The sequence below is a fragment of the Sinohyriopsis cumingii genome, chromosome 1 (genome assembly GCF_028554795.1).
Source record: "Sinohyriopsis cumingii isolate HCF-2022 chromosome 1, ASM2855479v2, whole genome shotgun sequence".
Taxonomy (NCBI): domain Eukaryota; kingdom Metazoa; phylum Mollusca; class Bivalvia; order Unionida; family Unionidae; genus Sinohyriopsis; species Sinohyriopsis cumingii.
Window position 1 is genome coordinate 61,799,166 of NC_142961.1, and position 24,785 is coordinate 61,823,950.

General features: G+C 39.0%; 2 protein-coding genes across 3 annotated transcripts in view; both read right to left on the reverse strand.

Annotated features, from left to right (window-relative positions):
- Positions 1–7,852, reverse strand: part of LOC149806967 (E3 ubiquitin-protein ligase MARCHF1-like) — a 30,549-nt gene extending 22,697 nt beyond the window's left edge. For both annotated transcript variants that reach the window (XR_016421411.1, XM_089960176.1), the window contains exons 1-2: positions 7,367–7,852; positions 6,467–6,773 (exon numbers count right to left, since the gene is read on the reverse strand). Coding sequence is in view for 1 of the 2 variants with exons in the window: in XM_089960176.1 (XP_089816302.1) it covers positions 6,467–6,679 (213 nt within the window). In the remaining variant the exon portion in view is untranslated. The remainder of the gene's footprint in view (positions 1–6,466; positions 6,774–7,366) is intronic.
- Positions 7,853–18,501: 10,649 nt separating this feature from the next.
- Positions 18,502–23,283, reverse strand: LOC149806968 (uncharacterized). Its single transcript, XM_089960189.1, has 2 exons — positions 22,776–23,283; positions 18,502–21,506 (listed from the first exon to the last, which is right to left on the reverse strand). The coding sequence occupies exons 1-2, from the start codon at positions 22,995–22,997 to the stop codon at positions 21,153–21,155; spliced, it is 576 nt and encodes a 191-aa protein (XP_089816315.1). The 5' UTR covers positions 22,998–23,283; the 3' UTR covers positions 18,502–21,152.
- Between the last annotated feature and the right edge of the window lie 1,502 nt (positions 23,284–24,785).

Sequence of the window (24,785 nt, forward strand, 5' to 3'; positions counted from 1 at the left end):
CGTGCTAGTGGAAAGAGATACCGCAGTTGACCCACAGGCTGAAGCAAATAACCCAGACCGCAGAGTAAGACCAGGCGCTAATTTCAATATTATAAAGAGTATCAACAATGATTACAATCTAGGATTCGCAACACGAGTAGGGATGTTGCAAAGACCACGCCGGCAGTTTTCATGCGCGATTCCACTCCATCACATATTTGGATTTTGCAGAAATGTTAGAAAAGTTATCTATGGGGCCAAGCATACAATCGCGCTGACGCGAAGGGGCGATGATAACAATGCAATATGGCATGCTGCTGGCGTCGCTGCCGGTAAAGTCGTTTTAACTAAAATGGCATTGTGGATGCCGGTGTTGACTCCATCAGTTACCACGGAAGCACGATTGTTAGCATTTATGGAACAGGGAGGAAAATCGTTGTTGAGTTGGCTAGCGGTAACAACTGATGCTAAAGAGGATAACGTCGCCGATACGTTTACATGGCACCTGGCATCAAAACAGGGTGTTTCAGCCCCGCGTCATATATTCATAGCGCTACAGAATAGGGAACGATTGGGTAATCAAGAACGCAGCCATATGATATTTGATCGATTAGGAGTCAGGGAGGTTTCGCTGAGAATAAACGGACAACAGGAACCATCCGAGGATATACAGCTTAATTACGGTGACAACCATGTCGCACGTGTGTATCATCGATTGCTGTCATATATGGGTCGTGATCAAAACGTCGACACTGGTCTGCAAATATCACAACTTGATTTTAAAAACCTGTATCCGATTTATTATTTTTCGTTGGAACATCTTGATTTAACGAGACAATCCGTCGTTGATATACACTTCAGAGCTCGTATAGCCCCGGGTGGTGTTGATTATAGAGCGGTTGCTGTCATTCTCAGCGATAAATCAATGCTGTTGGAAGGCGTTGGTGGACGAATGAGAATCGTTGATGCACCAGTGGAAAACATGTAATTGAAAACATAAACGCGTTTACAATAAAATGTCGTATAGTGTCGTCAGTGTAGAGTTGACCGATGGTCAAGTCAAGAAATTACGATCAAAGTCGGCTAAACAATGTGGAACCACAATAACGCTGAAGCCGTCACAGATGGCAGGTGGTAATCATAAGATATCGTTGACGGCGCGTCAAATAAAACATTTCAATAATGCGATGAAGAATAAAAAGGGTGTTCAAATAGATTTTTCGGCCGCAGCGATTAAAAACATGGAAAAGACCGGTGGGATATTTCCGCTGTTAGCTGCGATTCCAGCGTTGATTGCCGCGGCGGCCCCAGCAGTGGCGAAGGCGGCGGCGTTAGGAGCCGTTGGTACCGCGGCGGGAATGGCATTGAAGAAGGCAACCGGGAAAGGCTATAAAAAAAACGACCCGTAGCCGGAAAGGGTCTAAGACTACCGGGAACCCCGTATTCATGGTACTCGGGGAAGGGTCTAAGACTACCGGGAACCGTTTAATGACTCAGGAGTCAATGACTCCCATGTCTAATTTTGATTTAATAGATGCCGCAAACGCGTTAGCGATAAAAAACTTCAGAGGTGTTTTCATGAGGGATCAATTACCGACAAAACCAAGGAATATTGAGACCGGTATAATTAACCTCGATAAATCCTCCGGAGCGGGGACTCATTGGGTTGCATACGCAATTGATCCGCGTGCGATCGTCTATTTTGATTCATACGGGTTAGCCCCGCCAAACGAGTTCATGCGGTATATCCGGGCGTGTTCAGCCCGGGTTTTTTATTCCACGCTGCCAACACAACAATTAAGTGACCCACCGATATGCGGCCGTGAGGTATTGAACGTACTCGCGGCGATTTCATCATCGCGGAAACCACCTCATGTGGTTGTAAACGAATACACTAGTGGGGTCGTAGAGGCCCGGCGGGTTAATTAGAAACGCTGTTTTTTTTTACAATAATAATGATTGATATCTGGGGACGACCGGTTTCGGCGCTGAAAAAACCCACGGAAACGCTCGCCACCGATGACATAAAAAAACTAATTGAGGATGAAATCGCTGATACGTTAAATTTAACCAGTGTTGACCCGGGCGAAATAGTTGTATTTCAAGACCGCCAGGGTAAACTGAAATCCAGTAATGTGTCGCTGAATGACGTTTTAACACGAAATAATGATGCCTCCGAGGACACTATCGCGCTGTATACCGGCGATGGACGACTTAAATCAGGTGAATCCATCTTGACGATAAATGGAAAAATAAGTACACTTGGCAACAATTATATATCCGTGTCGGATTCGTTAAAAAATACTATTTCGGAGTTTACAACGCTATCGGGCCAATTTCACACGTTACGAAAAAATTTTAACAGGGCTGATAACGCCATTAATAAATTCTTTGATAAAAAAAATACCAAACCGGAAGAAACTACAATAACTATAAATGATATCACTGCGTATGGACAGGAAATAGAAACAATTAAAAATGATGTTGAAACGAACAAAAGGAATGTAGACTCGCATAAACGGATAATAGAAACAATCAAAAAGAGTGTAGACACGCATACACAGGAAATAGGAACAATCAAAGATAATGTTGCAGCGAACAAAAATAATATAGACGCGAATTCATTGCTCATAAAATTATTCAGCGCTAAAGTTGAAGCGAACAGAAGGAGTGTAGACACGCATACACAGGAAATAGGAACAATCAAAACTGATGTTACAGAGATTAAAGACAGACTACCTAGAATGACAGAGCAACTCGAAAAAATGAAAACACCTCATGGGAGCATCGGCAATAGCGTATACACGGTTCAACACGGATCATTCGATTGGACTCCTACGCATAATATAGTAAATATCACCGCAATTGTTAAGGGCATTTATCGATTGACATTGATTTCAGCGATGCAGTTTAATATATCATCGTCAAGTTCATCCGGGTTTAACAATACAATATCAACAATTATAGACAAGGGCGCAACTGAACCGTTTACAATTAAAGCCGTTGATAGCGGTCTATTTAGGGCAAACATTACATGGTATGTGGAATTTGTAGCGGATCTAAGTAATTAAAAACACTAGCTCTTTTAAAATAAAAATGACCACCAAGATAATTGAATCAGAGGTATCACCGACGTCACATCAATATCGATTCAATACCGTAAAAGAATTCTCCGCGAATTTGAAAACGCTTTCCGAACAATACCGTATAAAAATAAAAAAATACCGTCGAAAAATAACCGTCATCGACGCGGTCGTGTACTCGGTGTCAGGTATAGTAGCCGGTACCGGTGTTATTTTATCCACGGTGACCATGATAGCCCCGATCGCTGTTTCAATCGCTATCTCCGCGGCGACAACAATTGCTGGAGTCGCTAACGCAATCACTAGAAAGATATCATCGTGTTCTCAGAAAAAACTCAGCGAGTATACAGTAAAACATCAAATAGTATCCGACGCGTACTCGAAATTATCCGGGTTGATCTCGTTGGCGATAGATAATTCGTTTATATCCGATGCTGAATTCTCCACGATGGTCCAGTTGTATGACTCCGCGATGTCAAAAATCGAGGATTTTTCAACTGGAAGCTGGAAACCACGTGGCTGAAACAACTTCAATGGGCTTAAAACATTCTCCTGAAACAACTTCAATGGGCTTAAAACAAGCAGGTTGTTAATATTAAACACTAGAAACGACAAATAATAATAATGTCGCTGAACCCCGAAGGGTTTCAATTGCTTCAACGGATCGCGGAGAACACCACTCCGGTACAAACAAGTATGATATCGATAACGTCAACGAAGCCAGAATTCAATGTAAACTTCCCTTCTCCGATTCCAGTAAAGGAAATAGCGCTGGCAAAATTGCGAGTATATCACAGTTGGCCTAATATCCGAGCGGAAGCATTTAACGGACAACAACCTAATAACTCGCTGGTTTTTGCATGGACAAATAAACCCGATGGGACCCCAGACTGGAATGAGGTTACAATACCAACTGGGTCATACCAAGTAGAACAAATCAATAAAGAATTTCAACGCAGGATAAAATCGATCACAGGAAAAGAATCAAAAATCGCTATTACGGTTCATGAACCGACGTTATCGTCGACGATTGAAATAAGCACACCGGGGTATATGGTTGATATTTATAACAGTTCAATAAGAACCATACTAGGTTGGCCCAAGAATCCACCTAATGAAATCGCCGCGTATTTGCACACGAATGCGCAATCGTATCATGAGATTAATCCCAGTTATCTGGATGATTTGTCTATTATAAAAAGCACGTTATTACCCAGCGAGTTTTTATTTCAAAACAGGAATATCATACAGTGGTTTTTTCAGTATAAGGAAACTCCTGAATCGCAAGTCATATTAACAATTATTTTAAATGATATCACTAATGCTTTTATCGAGATTAATCATTATTACCAATTGCAACTAGAACAACTACGGAAAACAAAAGCACGAAAACACGTTGAGATGTTAAATCAACTTATATCAGACATGGAATATATCAATGAACGATTAGTTAAAATAATATCCGATAACAGCGATGGTAATAAACAAAAATTCCTAACCGAGTATAATATCACAGAAGCCGATTTACCCGATTTCAAGTTTCCAGGATACAACGCGCCAGAACTAAGAAAGTCTCTTAATGATTTTCTCGGTCCATCAACTATCCTCAAACACGATAACGGAGATGTGGTAGGCATATTGCTCCATACAACGTAAATATCGCATCGGTGATAGCAATCAATCTAGTGTGTGATGTTATCGAAGGGAGTTACCAGGTAAATACCAAGCAATCAAATCAAGCTCAACAGGGGTATATCCTTTATTCATTTTCGCCAACAGCCCCTCCAGGATTCTTAATCGTTGAGAGCCCGATTAATCCGGTCTATATGCGATGCCATAATCGGTTTTTAACGAGAATTAATTTTAGACTTACCGATCAGTCAAATAACCTAATTGATCTACAAGAGGAGGAGTTAGTGGTTACTCTGTTTGTAAAATCATTGTAAGCAGCAGGGGGGGAATGACATCGACGCGGTCGTCGCTGTGCTTACCGGACACTGACGACGCTGGGGATCGGCTCGCAGAACCAAATGACGTCACCATCGTGTAGGATGGACCGACGTCGTTTTTTTTTTACCAGCGCTGACTACACCGGATCCGCTGAGTGCAGAAAGTAATAATTAAGCAAAATAACGATTGGACAAAATGTCCGATTCGCCCCCCCCCCCTGCTGCTAATATATTGTACGAGTTAAAATTTCTTCCTACCCTGAGCTTTTTCTCAGGTAACGCACAAAACTGGAAGCGATGCCAAATATTCGGAGACAGATTAGATACAATACAGTGGGTAGCGATATAAGGTCACTTATGCCTTTATTTTTCTAAAATAAATAAATAAATGTAAATTTTTTAAAAATGGTTTTTGGTTGTTAACTCAGCCCCAAACTTTCGTATGAGACGTTTGTGATAACGTAATTTATCATACAAAGGTTTCCAGTCAGATATATCCACTGATTTATTGGTCTGCGTCTTTATCTTACAACTTCGTTTTGAAAATATCCAAGTGCGACTAGCTTTTCTGCAGTATATCAAAGATATTCATTGTGCAATTAAGTTGGTATCTGATTACACAATATATCTTTTACGGAAAATCACCACATATGTAGTTAGTGACCCTAATTTAACTTTGGATCAGTGATATCCCACGTTCACAGTTTTGTGTACCGATTTGTACGTTCTTCTTTGGCAGCCCCAAAATTATATTTATACAAGAATATGATTGGTACTATAAATAATTGCCAAAAAGCACGGAAAAGCAGCGTCATGTAGCAAAGCTGTAGCTAAGGGTAATATGCATGAAATATGTGAAAAGGAGTATTTTTGACACATTATTATGTATATGAAGTTATGGTGTTGTTTGGTATAGGACAGAAAAATGTTATATTTTGTATCACAGACGAGAATATTTATAATCGCACAAAGAAGGGCACGACAGAAACAGAAGCAAAAGGAAAAATGCAATTACAGAAAGGATAGGTAATTATTGCCTACGTCGCTTAGAAATGGCATTAACCCCAACACAACAACAGCAACGTTACCTGATTAGTACACATATTCCATAAGGAACACAGTGATGAAACAAAGCTGAATTGACGAACTTCACATCAGTACATACGCATAGGAGGCAAATATGAAATATAAATATATTTATTAAGTATGAAAAATGCAATTAGAGGGTAGGGCATAAAATTTCACAATTTCAATATATCTTTAAAGCCGAAATATTCAGTCATTGTATTTCTTTTTTTTATAATTACGGACCAGATAATATGCATAAACGGGAATAGCTGAATAAGGAGATAATAGTTTTACCAGGAAAGGAGCGGCTAGAATTGTTTGGTTAATTTCAGCCCCGTCGCCAAAGAAAGAAATTATCTGACCTTTTTCACGATCAAAACAATTTACCTTTAAGCAGGACTGATGCACACGCGCCATGGATCCCGAGCATTTACAGGGGGTTATCAAAGACCCAGATATCTCCTCATCGTGGCAGATTCTGCATTCAGCTTTTGCCTTAGGATGCAGTGAATTTGTCACCAGTACGGTATCCAAAATTTTCTGGTTTTGCTTTTTGGAAGAAGGGTTAACTATGACCCGTTGCCCATTCTGAACCTCCATTTTATTGAATTTCACAACGATCCGTGCACACGATGAATTTGTTTTCAGGCTGTTTAACTAAAAATTGTACATAGGTTTTCCTTTTAGTTAGTATCTGGAGATAGAAGAGAAAAAATATGAGTTAATTTGAAATGTGATGAAGCGCTGATAATCGGAGAAAGTTAAAATGCTTACCCCTTCCTCCAGAATAGGTACAATACAATATATTCAATCGAGTTCAACGGTACAATATAATAATACTGGCTTACAGTACCGAATAAAAACTAGTAGTAATAGTAACGTCGTTATTAATAGAACTGAGAGTATTAATTTACGGAAGTTGACTGAGGAAAGGATCATTTTACTATTTACATTAGTTATATGCAGAAACCAAAACGAGATAATGCTTATGTCAATACAAAGGTCTCTGTCTTCCCCGGTGTTTCTCTCTCTTTCTCTCTCTCTCTCTCTCTCTCTCTCTCTCACACACACACACACACACACACACACACATTTTGTCATCTACTCCAAACCAAAGCAGCAATTATAATAAAGTAATTAAACCCTAAACATATACAACATTCTCAACGTCTTTTGAAACAGCCAGCTCAAAATTAAAGTACACGGCAAAGTCATTGCATCCAGCGGCTGGTAATTACCTGTGTGTACACAATTTATTGCCTGAAATGAAAGTTAACGAGTACTTACAGCAATCTCCTTTGATCTTGCAACACCTGCTGAGTCACCTTCGATATTAACACGTAGAATATAAGTATGATCAGACCAGACATAAAGGCTGTAAATGTCTCTGATTAGACAAATACATGTCAAATCAAGATATGTTGCCTTCCAAAATACTCAGTTTGTTTTCTCTTGTTTGACGGCTGTATAAATTAGGGCAACTGCTCTACTCGTATTACTTTTCACGATTAAGAATATAAAATATATTTGCCACAATCCTATTTCATTTAATGACAGCTGGTATGACTGTGCAAGCAGGTACCACTCACATTAATTTTACTATCCGCATTACTGTAAAAACGTTGCTTCTTGGATAAACACATCTCTGTTCAGTTTTGTGTATCTAAGGGTAAAACTATAATAGATTTCTTAGCTCATTTCTAGGAATTTTCCATTCAGGGTGTACTTGTCTCATTGCGAAATAGTTTGCAATACAGTTATGCGTAGTATGAATAAGAAGTCTCATAAGCATATGAGGTCGTTCAACTGAGTTATTTTAAGCGCTTTCCCAGTCGGTTTCGTCACTAGAAAGTCCTTCCTGTTCTACTCGCGCTAATCTGGGGATAAAACGTTGACATAAGCCAAACACAATTCTTGTTCAAGTTTCACTTTGTGTGCTGGTTGTCATTTTATTTTTGTCTTTCTTTCGAAAACTTAGCAAGCTGTAATTTTCTTTGGTGAACGAATTTATGGAAATTTTCTCTTCGAAAGGGGAATAGATATATGTATAAAGACTTTTTCCCCGAAGGACTTGGTTTATTTGTTTAAAAGTTTATACATGGATATAATGCATACCAACGACACTCGCGTAAAAGCTGGATCCAAGTACAAACGGCATCGACCCAGATCTGCAGACGCATCATGAGACGGCATATCAGGGTTTATGTTGTTCTCAAATGGACTCGACTTATAAGGAGTTAAGCTGTATATGCACGTCCACGTATCGTTCTTCAAAAAAATATATTAAAAAAAATACAGGAAATATAACTGCACGAGGCACAGTCTTCATACTTTTCTAGTGGTGTCCGGAAGAAATATCACAGTATTTGTTTGCAACCGTTCCGTTAGACGGCTTAATAACTGGTAATGAGGCACCTGGCCTACACCCAGCCCATAATTAATTAATTTGATTGATTGATTTATTGATTGATTGATTGATTGATTGATTGATACATACATACACACACACATACATACATGCACCCATACATGCATACATACATACATACATACATACATACATACATACATACATACATACATAGGTAGGTAGGTATTACGTTTTTTTAGACAGTCACAGATGTTCGCTGAAGGCCTGCATTTGCAACATATACAGTCGAGGGAACATTGGCTGACTACTATACTACTCTCATGTATCGCGGCCTAAATTTCTTTGCATGTTGTATTTGTGGAAATCTTGCATGATCTAGGCACAAACTGGTCAACAAGGCTGTCCTCATATCCTCGAAACAACCAGCCTGAACCAGTCCAAAGTATACTAACTTTAGCTGGTATTAAAATAACGAAAACGAATTTTGCCTCTGAAAGTCCAATGAATCAATTGCAAAATATATTTTAAAAAATTTAAAATATTATTCAGTTTTTTGTGTTTTTAAATTTTTTTAAATACAATTTACATTTGAGGTCTAGAAATTGAAAACTTCTAAGCGGAACTAGCTGTTTTTGATAGATGCACATCTGAAGTAAGGCCAAGGTGTTTACCCTGTAACTCAGATTACACCCATTAGTCATCTCTCGGCATCTGTCCGTGATCGGGAGACGATTTTGTAGCTTCCGGTTGGGTGTCCTATCTGCACCTTCGCGAGTGGCTTAAGAGTCCGAATCTAGAGTGACAGTCTCTGTTGCACTTGCTGCAGGTGAACGTCGTTGCTTGTTGAGACTGTTGTTGTTTTGCCTTCCTCCTGGCTCTCTTTTCAGCGAGGTTTGTGTTTCTCGCTGCCTCGACTTTCTGAACGCCCTGTCTGACAGCTAGGCGCCAGGTGGAGCTGTCGTCAGCACAGTTCTCTCCGTCGTTGACGTTGATGTTGGCCGTCTTCATGTCCTTCATGCAGACATCTTTGTAACGCAGACGTGGCCGTCCAGCCAGTCGTGCGCCTTCTGCTAGCTCGCCGTATAGAAGGTCCTTGGGAATGAGAAATGGGTCCAATGTCTTGACGAGGCCGAGCCAACGAAGGCAATTCTCGCTGATAATGGAGAACATGTTAGCGTTCCAAAACTTCTGTGTTGAGTGCTTTGTCCTGCCACTGGATGTGCAGAATGCGCCACAGGTATCTCAGATGGAAGCTGTTGAGTTTCCTCTCGTGGCTCGCATAGGTGGGTCATATATCGCTGTTGTAGAGGAGTATGTTGAGAACGCAGGTCTGGTAGACGCACAGTTTGGTCTTCTCAGTGAGGTTAGGGTTGGTTTAGTCTTGCCATAACTACTGATGCCTTGGCAATCCTGCCGTTCACCTCAGAATCAATGTAGAGCGAGCTGCAGATGGTGGACCCGAGGTAAGTGAAGTTCTCAACAACTTCCAGATTGTATCCATCGATGGCAATGGCGATGGCGATGGTGGGAGTGCAGTTTGCGTCCTGGGCCATGACGTTCGTTTTCTTCAGACTGATGATCAGTTCAAATTTCTTAAAGGCGTAGGAGAGGCAGCATATCAACTGCTGAAGTCCATCTTCCGTGTGTGATTTAAAGGCTGCATCGTCGGCAAAGAGCAACGCACCACGAATAAGAACCTCTGTGACATTAGTCTTAGCACGGAGAAGGGCGATGTTGAACTGCTTGCTGTCAGCTCTGGAATGGATGTACACTCCCTCGCTGAAGTCCGTGAAGGCGTACTGGAGGAGCATGAAGCAGAAGTTGGCAAAGAGCATCGACACAAGGACTCAGCCTTGCTTAACTCCGCTGATGACTGAGAAGGCCTCCGATGTTTCGCCACTGAAGCAGACTGTGATGTGCATGTTCTCGTGGAACGACGTGACAACAGCTAGCAGTTGTGAAGCATGCAGAGTCCTCTCCTACTGACCAGGTCAAACCCCTTCGTCAGGTCTATGAAGGCGATGCAGAGGGGCATATGTTGATCACGACACTTCTATTCCAGCTGGCGTAGTGAGAAGATCATGTCTACAGTTGAATGGGTAGACGTGGAAGGCTGGGACCTGCAATCGCGCCAGGGCGACACGGGCGAAACCCTTTCCGACGATGCTGAGACGGGAGATGCCCCGGTAGTTGTTGCAGTCGTTACGGTCTCCTTTGTTCTTGTACAAAGTGACAATGTTGGCTTTCCGCATGTCCTGGGGGATGTGTCCCTATTCCCAGCAGAGGCAGAGGGGTACGTGCAGAGGCTGAAGCAGTGCTGATTTCCTGTTCTTGAGGACTTAAGGGGGGGTGGGTGTCATCGCTCCCAGGATCCTTCCCACAAGCGAGGCAATCGATTGGTTTTGCGAGATCTTCCAGGGTGGGCAATGTGTCTAGTTCATCCATGACTGGCAGGTCTGGGATTGTATCCAGGGCGGTGTCGGTGACGACGTTTTGGGTTGCGTACAGCTCGAGATAGTGCTCAATCCATCGCTGTAACTGTTTCCCCTGGTCTGTGATGACTTTGTCCGCGTTGGACTTGAAGGGGGGAAGGCATCTTTGAGATGGGTTGGCAGTCGCCTTTTTGATAGAGGGGTACATGCCTCTTCCATCCCCGGTGTCGGCAGCTGTCTGTTTACTGGTGCAGCCAGTAGGTGTTGGCACAGCAGCGGGCCGTTTTCTGGACGTTGTTCCTGGCAGTCCTGAGGGCTTGTAGTTTACTAGGGCTAGGTGCAGCCTTGTATGCTAGTAGGACTTTCCTCTTCGCATCAGTCACGGGCTCCAATCTCTTCACAGTTGGCATCATACCAGTCGGCATTTTTGCGCTTCTTCTTCCCGTAGGCAGCGATGGATGAATTGTACACAGTGTCTCGGAGGTGGGACCAAATGGAGTCGATGGTTTCATCAGGTGTCTCTTTCGTGTTGATGTGTGGGCGTCCCTTCTTCTTGGCGTGGTGCAGCTTCTTGGTTATTATTCGCACATTGATGACCATGAAGGAGTGGTCCGCGTCGCAGTCGGCACTGTGGTAGGTGCGGGTGAGGAAGACAAATTTGCCAGTTCGGGACGCCTGGTGATGTCGAGATCAAGCTGGTGCCAGTGGCGGAAACGTTGGTGTCTCCATGACATCTGGTGGATCTCCTTGCGTTTGAGGAAAGTGTTGGTCACACATAGGCTATAGGAGCAGCACATCTGCAGCAGATGCTGACCATTCTCGTTGATCTTCCCATTTCCGTGAAAGCCGTTACAGGTGGACCAGGCTCGTGGTCAGCTCCCACACTAACACTGAAGTCTCCTAGTAGGTAGAGACCTTCATTCTTGGAAATACATAATATTGTTTGATCCAAAAGCCTCGTAGAACTTGTCTTTCTCCTTGTGGGTAGAACAGAGGGTTGGGGAGTACACGCTGAAGATGTTGGCTGGGACTGATGATGTTGACAGCCGGAGGGCAATGATCCCCTCATTGCCTGATGACGGATCCTCAATGAAGGAGACTAGAGTATTCTTTACAGCGAAGCCTACGTTCAATAGAGGGTTTCCCTTCCCAAAAGAAGGTGTAGTTGGCTTCCCTGATGGTGCCGCCGTCGGCCAGTTGGGTCTCCTGAAGGCAAGCAATGTCGACGTTCAGTCGGGAGAGTTCTCTGTCAATGACGGCAGTCTTCCGTGCGTCGTCGATCTGATGAGGGTCAGCGGTGAATCCAGGACACATGCGAAACAAAGAGATGAAGTCTTCTTATGTCTTATAGTTTTGCCGGGTGCGAAGTTTGCTGCCTACTTGTCGAGATGGTCCTCAAGTTAAGCGCTCAGGCAGGCCATGGCGGGACAGCACCTTACTGAATGGGGGATGCCCAGCTTAAGGTGGGCAGTAGCTGTCCAATGAGATATGTTGATCTCTTCTACCATCGGAAGCAGCCCCTTGCGCCAGGCTCTATGCCAATCGACCTTTGACTTAGAACCGGTAAACTGCTGCTTCCCGTGTTGTGCCGACGCCTTACCACGACGCTGAACTGTCCTCTCCACAGGAACTATGAAGCCTGGGCAGGGTTGTATGGAGAATCAGATGTTGCTTATGCAGCAAATCCCCTCCCCCTCCACGCAGTTGGTGGACCCAAGGGAACGACGAATGCCGATACAGCTTGGCACCAACGCAGTCGCATGAGTTGCCGGAACGACGTTGAAGTCAATGTCAGACCGCCTTAGGGACTCTGTTTCCGGATTTTCTGTCGGGGTTTACTCTCTTAGCCTTTCCAGTGAGTGGGTATAGCCGCAAAGGCAGCAGAGGTTTGGAATCGGAGTCTTCCTTCTCCTAGATGAGCTACCATCCAAGGTTTACGAGTTACATCTACCCGAAGCGACTGATTTTAAGGCGCCAGTGGCCCGCCTTCACCCCTTAGTCATACACCCCCCCCCCAAAAAAAGAATAAGTTCCTTTAACAATACATAGGATATTCAATTATTTTAAAATAACCATGATAACGAGTGATGAAAGCCTGGGAAATAATTTTTCTTTAAAAATTAAATCTTGTGTAATATACGAAACTGTAGAGCATCACGTTAAAACGAATATGAAAATGTGTGCAATTGCTTTTCTCTTTCTCATGTCATTTTGCATGATTTTCCAAACAAAATAGTACATCAAATTATGCATGAAAATATGCTGATTGTGCCTATTTCACTCTTGCTTACACATTATGATTTTTGGCAGCATTGTGCGTGCAATGGCCTTTACAAAATATGCCTTTGGTAGTATTGTGCATGTAATTGTGAAATTAGAAGTATTAGAACACAAAACTAAAGTCAACTTAAATTTAAAACTGCTTCATTCAGCGAAAGAAAAATATAGCACAAATGTTTGTTTTCCTTCGCTTGTAATAAAATTAAGGAATAAACGACGACAAGCAGATTCGCTTTCTTCTATCTACTACTACTACTACTACTACTACTACTAATAATAATAATAATAATAATAATGACGACGACTTATCATTTAGAAAAGCTGTAAGCGCTTTACAACATCAAGTTAACATATAATGTCATAAGAACACCTTGCATTTAGACAACATGAAACACGTGAAAATAACTCAAAAACACTAAAAACAAATGAATTATTACATAAAATCATAACATGAAACATAAATGGGGGTTACACAAAAAATCCTAAAAGCACAAAATGAGTTTGCAATACACTTTCAATCTAAAAATAATGACAAATGGATGATTGTCAAATTTATTTTTTCTTGTTGGTGGAAAAGATGCGTCTTTAAAGCACTCTTGAACGCGAACATGGAAAAATGTCTTTTTGTCTCTGAGATCTAGAAGTTCATTCCAAGCCATTGGACCCTGTTATGCAAAGAAACGTTGTCCATAGGATATAGTTTTTACCTTGGGACTGCTAAAAATATGACTGCCAGATGATTTCTAACAGGAATATACACATGGGTGAAATCGGCGAGGTATTTTGGACCACAGGGACTCAACGAAACGTTACAGAGAAAGGATTTTGTGTTCGATTATATTGCGTACAGGTAGCCACCGGAGCTTGAAAAAAAGCGTTTTGGAATGATCAGTTCTTGGTACTCTAAGAATAGTCCTGGCTGCACTGTTTTGGACCTTTTGAAATTTCTGCAGAAGATACAGTGGCAGACCAGAAAGAAGTGTGTTGCAATAGTCTAGTCTAGAGAGTACAAATGAAAACACAAGGGTTTTTGTGGTATAAACTGTGAGAAGATTGTGAACAGTGTTGATGCGTCTCATTTCAAGTTATGTTGCGTGTTCAGAACATGCTAGTTATGGAAGAGTTGGCAAAGTTTGTACCCTTTGACCTCTGCGAATATCGTAATTTTACTGGATGCGGTGCCCAAGGTGTAGATACGGTTACCATATCGGAACACTGGCATGCGAAGATGTGCAGACCAAAGACATTGAGCAACAGAAGTATCGCGAGAACATACATATAAAATTAAAGCATATGTCAATCTCATTAAATTAGTTTAAGATAATATGCGCAATGTGTCCAAAAAAAGTGATAATTCGAGGTTGTGAATGCATCAGTCGCTTTTCATAGATGTATCCAAGAAATTTCAGACAATACACAGAACTATATCTGTACTATATTCTATATTAATAGTAGCTATTGCTATTTTTCGTGCTCTGTATACATTTTACTTTCGTTTTCCCTCCAGTTACGTTAAATCCAAATACCCTTGCATATAAATTTAATATGAGAGTTGTATTTTAGATTTGTTTGGATCCATCCCGTAATAATGTTGAATCGTCAGCTTCTTTAGTCTTTTTAATGAACTATGTCAATATCTCGGTACAGAGTAAAAAGAACAAAAAAGAACAAGCAAAGGTAAATGGGGATTACCTTGCATGAATCCTCTCTCTCTCTCTCTCTCTCTCTCTCTCTCTCTCTCTATATATATATATATATATATATATATATATGTAACAATTAGTAACAGTCAATGTAGGGGTGGAAGAATTATTAACTGTGTTGCAAATAATTGAAACACCAAACGTGGCACACGCCAAATTCTGCCTAATGTATCAAAACAATTAATCTCAACAGCAGTCAGTTCTAGGGTTGGCATATTGTTTTGTTTTTTTAAAGCATGGATAAGATATTAAAACAAACACAAAACACATACATACAAGCAGTACAGTATTATATGTGTATCTACTCAATTCAATCACGTGAGATTACGGCCAGTATGTAACCTTTTTAGAGAGTTACATCTACTACTGCAGTGTTACATGTGTATCCACTCAATTTAATCATGTGAGATTACAAGGTTAACATGAGTTCGATAGTGTATGGAAAATATTGTGTGTATTTTCCTCATTACCGCATTCGTTGTTTCTACACAGGAGTCTGACGTTTTATCAATAAAGTACGACGAAATCGCTGACAACATGAAATCACCTTATCGGTAATATAAATGAACACAAGGAGTGCAAACGTGACCACAACCCTGCGCTCGATCAACTTTTCTCACGCGTCTTTTATCGCTTCAGAATCGCAAGAAGACTTAAAAACTATACATGTATGGACATAGAAGAGCACATGCCTGTAAAGGAATTTTTTTTTAATGTTAAAAAGAAGACAAAAGGGATTTTTGAAGTGTGTTTTGGAAATTTCTTCGTGATTTTATTCGCGAGAATACATTAAATAAAGCATAAAAGTAGGTGTCTCTATTATGGAATGCTTTAAAGATATGGATAAGATATTCAAACACAAACACTCATTTTATTATGAAAGGATTTGTTTTTCTTGTTTCTGTTGAGTCTATTGAGTTGTATATCTTTTCCAAGAGATGTAGGCGGGCTGTGAAATTGCTATTTGGGAAGAGTCGCGGACTCTTATTAAAGGCCAAGGGATTCCATTTGAGGTAAACCACTTATACCAATGACACAATGTCGACAATATAACGGGTTTCTGATTTGGTTTTATCGCTATTTTCATCATACGATAGGCTATATATGGCGGCCAGTATATTTGTAGGCGGAAGATTCCGAGAAGAACCACTGACCCAGGGAAAGCTAGCGGTAAGCTTTCGGACTTACCCACGTTGGCCGAGCCGAGACTCGAAACCACGTGGAGAGAGGTGTGATGTCAGTGATCTGTAAAGGCGAGTACTTTACACCACTCAGATACATGGGGCTCCTGATGGGGTTCCTGTCGACGATGTAAGTGTCAGCTAGAGATCCTTAATGTTAAACCTCTTAACATTTTTGAATATACAATTTTCCATCGTGACACAAGCGTTCAATGATGTTGAACATTTTAACATAAGATGTCTCCTTATCCCTAGAATCCAACAAAAATGGAGGCATAATTTTGATTTTCCATTGCCTGTCAAATCACCTAACAAGTTAAAGCTAGATAACTGCCTAATGATTTTTCTTATGCTCCAGAATATGCAGACCCTCTTTCACGTAGTATTTCCGCACCATTTAGACCACCATATTTCGTACTATACTAATCAAAACAAAGACCTGAGTGTGTTGAACTGAACCACGCATTTGTTTATATTTTTTATTCGGATTTTAATAAATATACCATTTTCAACTTTTATCTCTGCTGAAATTAAAGTTAACAGGATAACGTTTAACTATTTTTATGTCAATATTTGTTATATATTTTTATTTGAATTTTTAATTAGTATTTTCTCCATGATTATATGTTATATATAATTGTATTTTGGATTTGATCTTGTCCAAAATCAAGTTCATTGTGTACCTGACCAGTAACTTTCATTTTGGTAAACAAATAATACATAGCGCAAATTGTTCTTCAATAGATAATCTTGGACAGAAACATTAACTTGGAATTATAGTGAATTCAAACAAAGATCTCTTGGATTATATTACTGTGATTAATTGGAAGACTCTTAGTACATCATAGGTTCTCAATCTTGATTATACATTTCGAAATTGTACTGTAATTTCGAATATAAATGCAATTACATCCTCCTTACTGCACTCAAAATGAAATAAGCATAAAATTTCATAACATCTTTTTGATAATTGCAGTTGAAAGACTTCATATTTTTCCCACATTATGATTTCAAACATTCAATGACAAAAACAGAAACACATTTGCAGATGTCAACGCGCTTCTCCCTCGCTTCTTCGATCCCATGTATTTCATGTGGAATTGTCACATAAATACAGTCCATAATCACGGAATTTCGTAGAATCGAAAATGCCAAAATCTATTCATTCCATCAAATGGAAAAGTTGTAGTAATGCGCATTCATTCACAATATGATTCCAAATTTCAGTTTTAACTAGGCACTCCATTTTCTTTCGAAAGTTATGTCGAGCGCGCGACTAAGTTCAAATTTATCTGGATGGAGTTATGTGCGCAGTAATAATGTTGTTGTTGTGTAATGATGAATATGCGCTTGTGTATTTAGTTTGGAATGCGGCATACATTCAGTTACTTTGTTTCGTGTAGTGTATTTTGTTAATATAATTAAGCATTAGGTAGAATTAAAAAAATAGCATATAATAAAACGGTCACTGCATTTGTGTGGGAAAATATGAACTCGTTTTGTCGGATGGATATACTGCACTCACTCCCAAGGTCGTGCAGTATTTCCATTCGAAAAACGAGTTCATATTTTCCCATACAAATGCAGTAACCTATAAATCCAGCCGAGCGTATATTAATACTAGTGGACAGTTTTTAAAATGCGATGCCTCAAGGCGAGGAGGGGGGGTAAGGCATAGGGCGCAACCTTTGCACCTGCCCAGAGAGGCAGGTAACTAGTAATATATGTCTCGCGATTGATTAGTCAGCATATCATCACACAACAGTGACGTCATTCCCATAACGGTTAACTTGAAATTACTGAATCTTGCGTTAACATCTTGAAGCATATTCAGTCTTATTGTTGAATTCGTTGTTTTTTTGGGGTGGGGGGTGGGGTGTGTTGGGTTAATTTATTCAAATTATTATTCACTGGAAATACAGCGTGCTCATCAATATTATTCCTGGACGGACTCATTAATTTGGAATTATAGTGAGTTAAAAAAAAGGACATTTTGGATTATATTGTTGTGATATATCAAAAGACTTTAGCACACCTCCACAATCCATGCCATTGGCATATTAACAAGCCTGAGAACACTAGCACATCAATATATTCATTGTTGGAATTTGTTTAGAATACCACTGAAATTCAATTGGAACTTCACACATTTGGACTTGTGATAGAACTTTTCTAACTATTTGGGAATTAAATCAAGATACTGTAAGTTCTTTTTGAATTTTAGCCTTATTTTCTATGGAAATAAATTACTTGATGAATTGTACAAAACTTGTTGGTTTTCGTACTTTTCTTTTTCTTAGTTTAATATCATTGAGTCGTGACGATATATATAATAGGTAGGGGTGGAAATGAAAGGTAATATACTTTGTAGCTGTTTGCAACCAAATAAATAAATAAAAACGGACATGCAGGGAAAAAATAAGTTTCATGAGAGCAAGATTGAGCGAATGGAAACTGGAATTTAATTTTTTTATTCAAAATAAAAAGTATAAATTCTTATTACATCAACATACCAGAGTTAACTGGTTAAAGTATATAAAGAATGCTTTGAAAATAAATACATATCCGAGGTAACGGAGCAATAAGGATCACTTTCCTGATATAGTTTATAACGGGAAATAATACCCTGTCTTCCATTATCAAGAGGCAATTAGCTTCTATATCTCGTGCACAAGTCAGGGATTGCCTTCTTAGAAGAAGAGACTGTCACGGAATTTTAGTACGTAATAAGTAAAGAACATATGACACCTTGCTTAGAGCGGGTAACTTGCAAATTAGTGGTTATCAGGAAGATGAAAATATTTGTTTTGAAGAAAGATTGTATCATTTTTGTAATGTCAATATCGAAATTGAATTTCATTGTATTACTGCATGGCCACTGTATGGAGAATTACAAAAGGAAAAAAAATTACCCCCTTGTGTGTAGAAAATTTTGGACTTGTATAGTATGATAATAAATTGCAGTGACTAATTTAGCAATGTGTATTGTAAAAGCCTTAAAGATTCAAGATGCCGTTTAAGCATCAACTCATCATACGGTAACTCTAGATCTACGTCACTAACATGACGTTTGCTCCTTCCAGGCTTCGGTTTTTCTTTAATTTATTCGTGTATTTATTATGCAAGACACATTTGTATTCCATGAAATTTGAACAATACAATAATGATTAACTGCATGTATAGCACTGCCAATATATACGATATGCTTCTTTTCCACACTAAAACAGCTTTTCGTACCGCATGATGTACGGTGGGTGTGAATCTTGGGCCATTGGCATGTATATTATTATTATTATTATTATTATTATTATTATTATTATTATTATTATTATTATTATTATTAACGATTATGATATGATGTCCGTAAATTAGTCGCAAATATGGAACAAATGAGTTACAGTCTAAACCATGTTGACTAAAGGCAAATACACAAGTTTGGATAAAGTATGGAACTCTTCAAGACAAACTCAAAATAGTCTTTACAAAAAATAATAAAAATATAAGTGTGTAAAGTACGACGTCAGCATGGAATAGATGAGTTCAGAGCTAACATCTTTTGACTTAGTCTCGAGAAACGAAAGAAATAAAATATCACTAAATATCCAACAATTCTTCCAAAGTAAAATAGTACTGTATCTTTTATACCATCCAGTGTTTTTGACGATAACGACATTTTTGTCAGAGCTAGAAAAAGCGGAGAAAACGAAAATAACTATTTAAAAGTCTATTTTCAGGAGTTACCTTTTCTTCTTCCAAATGTTTTACTCTGGTTTAAAGTTCTCTTAGAAGTTTCAGAATTTTTCAAATTTACAGGCTCTACAAAATCTCTCTAAGGGGTAAGGATACAGTCTTTGTTTTTCCAAAAATAGTCTGTAATGTACTTCCAAATACCACCGAATACTCAGTGGGTATATCATATGAATGCTCAATAAGTATATAATTAAGAATGCTCAGTAAGTATATCATTATGAATGCTCAGTGGATATATCATAATGAATGTTTAGTGGATATATCAGTATGAAATAATTATGAATGCTCAATAGGTATATATTTATGAATGATCAGTGGGTAATCATTATGAATGCTCAATGGGTGTATCATTTGAATGTTAGATGGGAATATCATTATGAATGCTCAATGGGTATATCGTTATGAATGCTCAGCGGTTATATAATTATGAATGCTCAATGTGTGTATCATTCGAATGTTAGATGGGAATATCATTATGAATGCTCAATGGGTATATCGTTATGAATGCTCAGTGGGTATATAATTATGAATGCTCAATGTGTGTATCATTATGGCATTCTGAATAAGACAAATACACACTTAAGATGTTAAGTAATTTACAGACCTACTTTGGACCAAATCATTTAAGTATATTCATCTGGATATAAGCAGAAAGTACTCATTGACCTCAACCAGGGTTAACTTAGTGGGGATAAACAACTTGTGATGTAAATTATGGTAGAAGATACAAAGAGTTAAATGTGTGGAGCACATATGAAAGTTTATAAAATCTGAGCCCACTTGATTGGGACACTCGTGCAACAGTGACGTTAATTTGAAACCATGAGAATGAGTATACCCTTTATATACTGAACAACATAAACCTCTATGTAGTTTGCGGGTTTTCTCAGGGTAGATAAGCATATATTGGTTCTACGTTTTACAAAGTATGGTAATACATTTTCGTTCCCTTTCACACACACACACACACACACACATCAACAACCAACCACTATTCAACCAATAAACACAAACACAAAAATATGTTCCAGGTAGTACAAGGGACCATTCGGTTTTGGAAGAATAGTGCAGCGGTCTGCCATACTGCGGTATTATAATGCACCGATTATTTTTCAACATAGTGTATGACTGCTGCTTCTCTTCTTGGAAATGCAAATTACACGTGATAGCTTTTCCATAATTCAGCTTTGCTGGACAAAGTTGTTATTCAAAAAGTAAATTTTCTTAGGCGTCTTGCAGACTGAACAACATACAGCACGACCGTATCCAAGCTGTCACTACCCATTGACTGTAGTTTATGCCCGTCGTCCTGAACCAGGAAGGTATTTATAAGTATGCACAGCTCCTGCGTAATATTCAAATAACCTCCCCAGCAGTCGCATCACGAGGCTTGTCAATGGAGGTATATGTCCACTCCATGGAATTCCCGAAGAATGCCCGGGCAACACTGAAGATTGAACTATCTGCGTGTCGCTGAGAAAACAATGCCACGAAGACAGATACAAAAGTTGCGACTCCGAAAACAACAAGCAAGACGTCATCTATTACATAGTCTGTAGTGAAATTAGATTTGTCAGCCCGGCGTATCATATTTGCAAAAGCAACAAGGACGATACTCAAACACAAGAGCATGAAGAATATACTGACGCAGAATATTATATGTCGTCTCTTGTCTTGCGCAGTGATTTCAGGACATCTGCAAATCCTTGGCTTAAAAGAGAAAAAAATTGGAAAATGTACAGACAGCAATTGTACTAGTTATTTTCGGAAGGTTCTGTACGCCTTCCATTATTTGAAAATTGAATTAAATCGAAGTCTTATTTGTGTTTTGTTTTTCTTCTTTTTTTTGTTTGCGATAGTTTGGTTTAGGGCATAGTGAATTTGCGACGCTTTTACTGCTCAGTAATTTTTTTCTCCAGGAATTTCACACAAGAGGAATCGCTCCTCTGGCATTTTCGTAAAGGGTGTGTGTGTAGATGTGAGAGGGGACAGTTTTTGAATGAGAAAGAGTATCTCTGCAGAGACCTGTTATAAATGTTTGAACAAACGTGTGTGATGAAGAACGTTGAATGAATCAATAAAAGTAGTTCGTCTTTATTATCGGCAGACGGGCAGCGATCGTGTATTACGACCATGACTCCACGTCCTAAAAAGTACTTAAAATTGCATGTCCGTCATTGTTCAACCTCGCACAGCATAGCTGGTAAAAACACTTGATAACTAGGTAATGAATGAAAGCGTTTCTTTGTTGAGTTGCAAAATCTCACAATTAAGATCTTTAATCAAATCTATACATTTAATTTTGAACCTTTTAAATAAATGTGTTGCATATGCATAGCAATTTCTGAATTTTTATTATATTTTTGTACATTGATACATTATTATAGAGTATAGACGGTCACTGTATTTCTTTATTTGCCGAGGCAATATGACAATCTTTTTATAGTGCCTCACATCAGATGTGACGTTAGCATACGTTGATCCGGAACGAAAATCATTCACCGTGACCTATGCCTCACACTTGATTACTGGTGTATTAGCATACAACTGAAAACGCACATATACTGTAATGTATACTGTAATGTACGCTTTTTGAAAAGTTTCACCGCAATAGTAAGTGCAGGCATAATGTATTGATGTGCGTGTCTGTATTTTTTAAATGACTGGTATTATGGAAAAACAGTTTAGTAATGTTAAACTAGAATAGGGGAAATACTTTTGTTGTTTTAATCATTCATGGGTACAATCTCACAGTTTATTTATTGATTGGGGGTGGGGGTATCTTTAAAGCTGGATTATTCAAGCATTGCCGTACTAAGGAATCGATAATATCACATCAGTGGAGAGACTGGGATAGCTAAATAGAGAGAAAATTGTTTTGCCAGGAAAGGAGAGGCTATAATTAATTGTTTGGTCATTTCAGCCCCTTCCAGATAACAAAACAAAAAGTAAATGGCCATTGCTTCACTGTCAAGTTACCTTTAAGCTGGATTTGTGCACATACTCCGTGGATCCTGGGCATTTAGCATTGTTCATCATAGACCCAGATGTCTCGTTATCTTGGTTAATTCCGCATTCAGCACTGGCCTTAGGATCCAGCGGGAGTGTCAGCCGTACGGTAATCAAAGCATCCTGGTCTATCTGCATTTCACGACTTTGAAAAGAGTTGGTTATGACCCGTTGCCCCTTTCGAACTTCCATGTTGTTGAATCACACAGCGATTTGTACGCACAGTGGATATGTTTTCAGGATGTTTAACCCAAAGTTGTATTGAAGTTTTCCACCTGTTAACTCTCTGGGGAGAAAATAGAGAATCTGTACGAGTTAATTTAAAAAGTGATGTGCTGACAATTGGAGAAAGTTTTAAAAAAACTCAATCCTTCCTTCCTTGAAAATAGGTAAAAAAATAAAGAGGCATATATATTGTTTAACGGCACAACAACATTATCCTGACAGTACAGTGCATAACAAAAGTTTGAAATGCAATAGTAACGTCGTTATTAACGGAGCTTGATATTAACAACACCTGCTGTATTACTTTCGATATTAGCAACACTTGCTGTATTGCTGTCGATATTAAGAACACTAACTGTATTATTGTCGATATCAACAACACTTGTTGTATTACTGTCGATATTAACAGCACTTGATGTATTAATGTCGATATCAACACGTCGAATAAGTATGGCAATACAGGAACATTTATGTTATATATAACATACATGCTATATATAACTCTGATTAAAAATGTAACTCGGGATTTGTTGTCTTCCAAAAATAGTCAGAGTATATTTTTTTCTTGCTGAGACAAGATGGTATCACAAAAAGTACTTTCACTTTCTTTTAAAATAGAAACGTTATTGATTTCTGGAATGGCATTTTACTATCTGTCATCCCATGAAAACGTTTCAGGGTTTTTCCATTTTTAATTTTTTTATTTTATTTTTAGGTCTCATTTCGAAATAGCTTCTGCGCAGTTCTGCGTAGTAGTTATACTACTTATTATTCTAAGCATATAACCTCAGTTTGATTAAGATATAATAAGTGTTTTCGCAATCGATCCACTCGAATGTCCTTCCTATTATATTCCGCTCACACGAGGATAAAACATGACATAAGCAACATATGTAAATTCTTCTTCAAGTTCCATTGTATGAGCTTCACTTCATGAGTTGGTTGTTCTTCTCTTTATCTTTCTTACACTGAGCATGCTGCAATAGACCCAGATCTGCAGGTGAATAATGCAGGAGAACAAACCTCATAGACCTGATCTACCGGCACATTATGTCACGGTATATCAGGGTTCATGTTTGTAGTTGGAGTGAAGCGTTACATGAAAGTATGCACATAGTTATTGATATGTCTAAAGACAGGAAATATTAATTAGCTCGAGGCAAAGACTTCAGACTTCAAATATCACTGTAATTGTTTGCTACTCTTCCGTTAAACCACTCTCGATATTGGTAATCAAGTGCTCTGCCCTTATACATATAACAGAAACTATGTTAAGAGATTTTGACACATATTAACTAGCTCTGCGGCACACGTGTAATATACTTATAGTGACATTATCAAACATTAATTAGTTGACTTTAGATATACACGTTAGTATCCATTAAACACACAAAACCAAAGAACGATACGTAAAAGGATTACGAGGATAAAAGTAGAAAATTGAAAACCTGCAGTGTATACAGGCAAATCAATTACGGGTGATAAAAAGCAGACCGCCCCCCCCCCCCAACACAAATGGATTGAGATTTAAATAGGACTTCTGGTTAATGACACCACATACGTGACGACGATAGCCTAACAGCAATGTCAGTTAGCTACACGGACCAGAATGGGTTGAATGATGTAACGAGTTTTGTATTCAGCCTGATGCCAAAATATATAATTGATTACTGTCTGAAGTGCCTTTATTGATTATCTTTATCCAAATGGCTTGTGTAATTTAATAGTGTGTGTGTGTGTGTGTGCGTGTGTGTG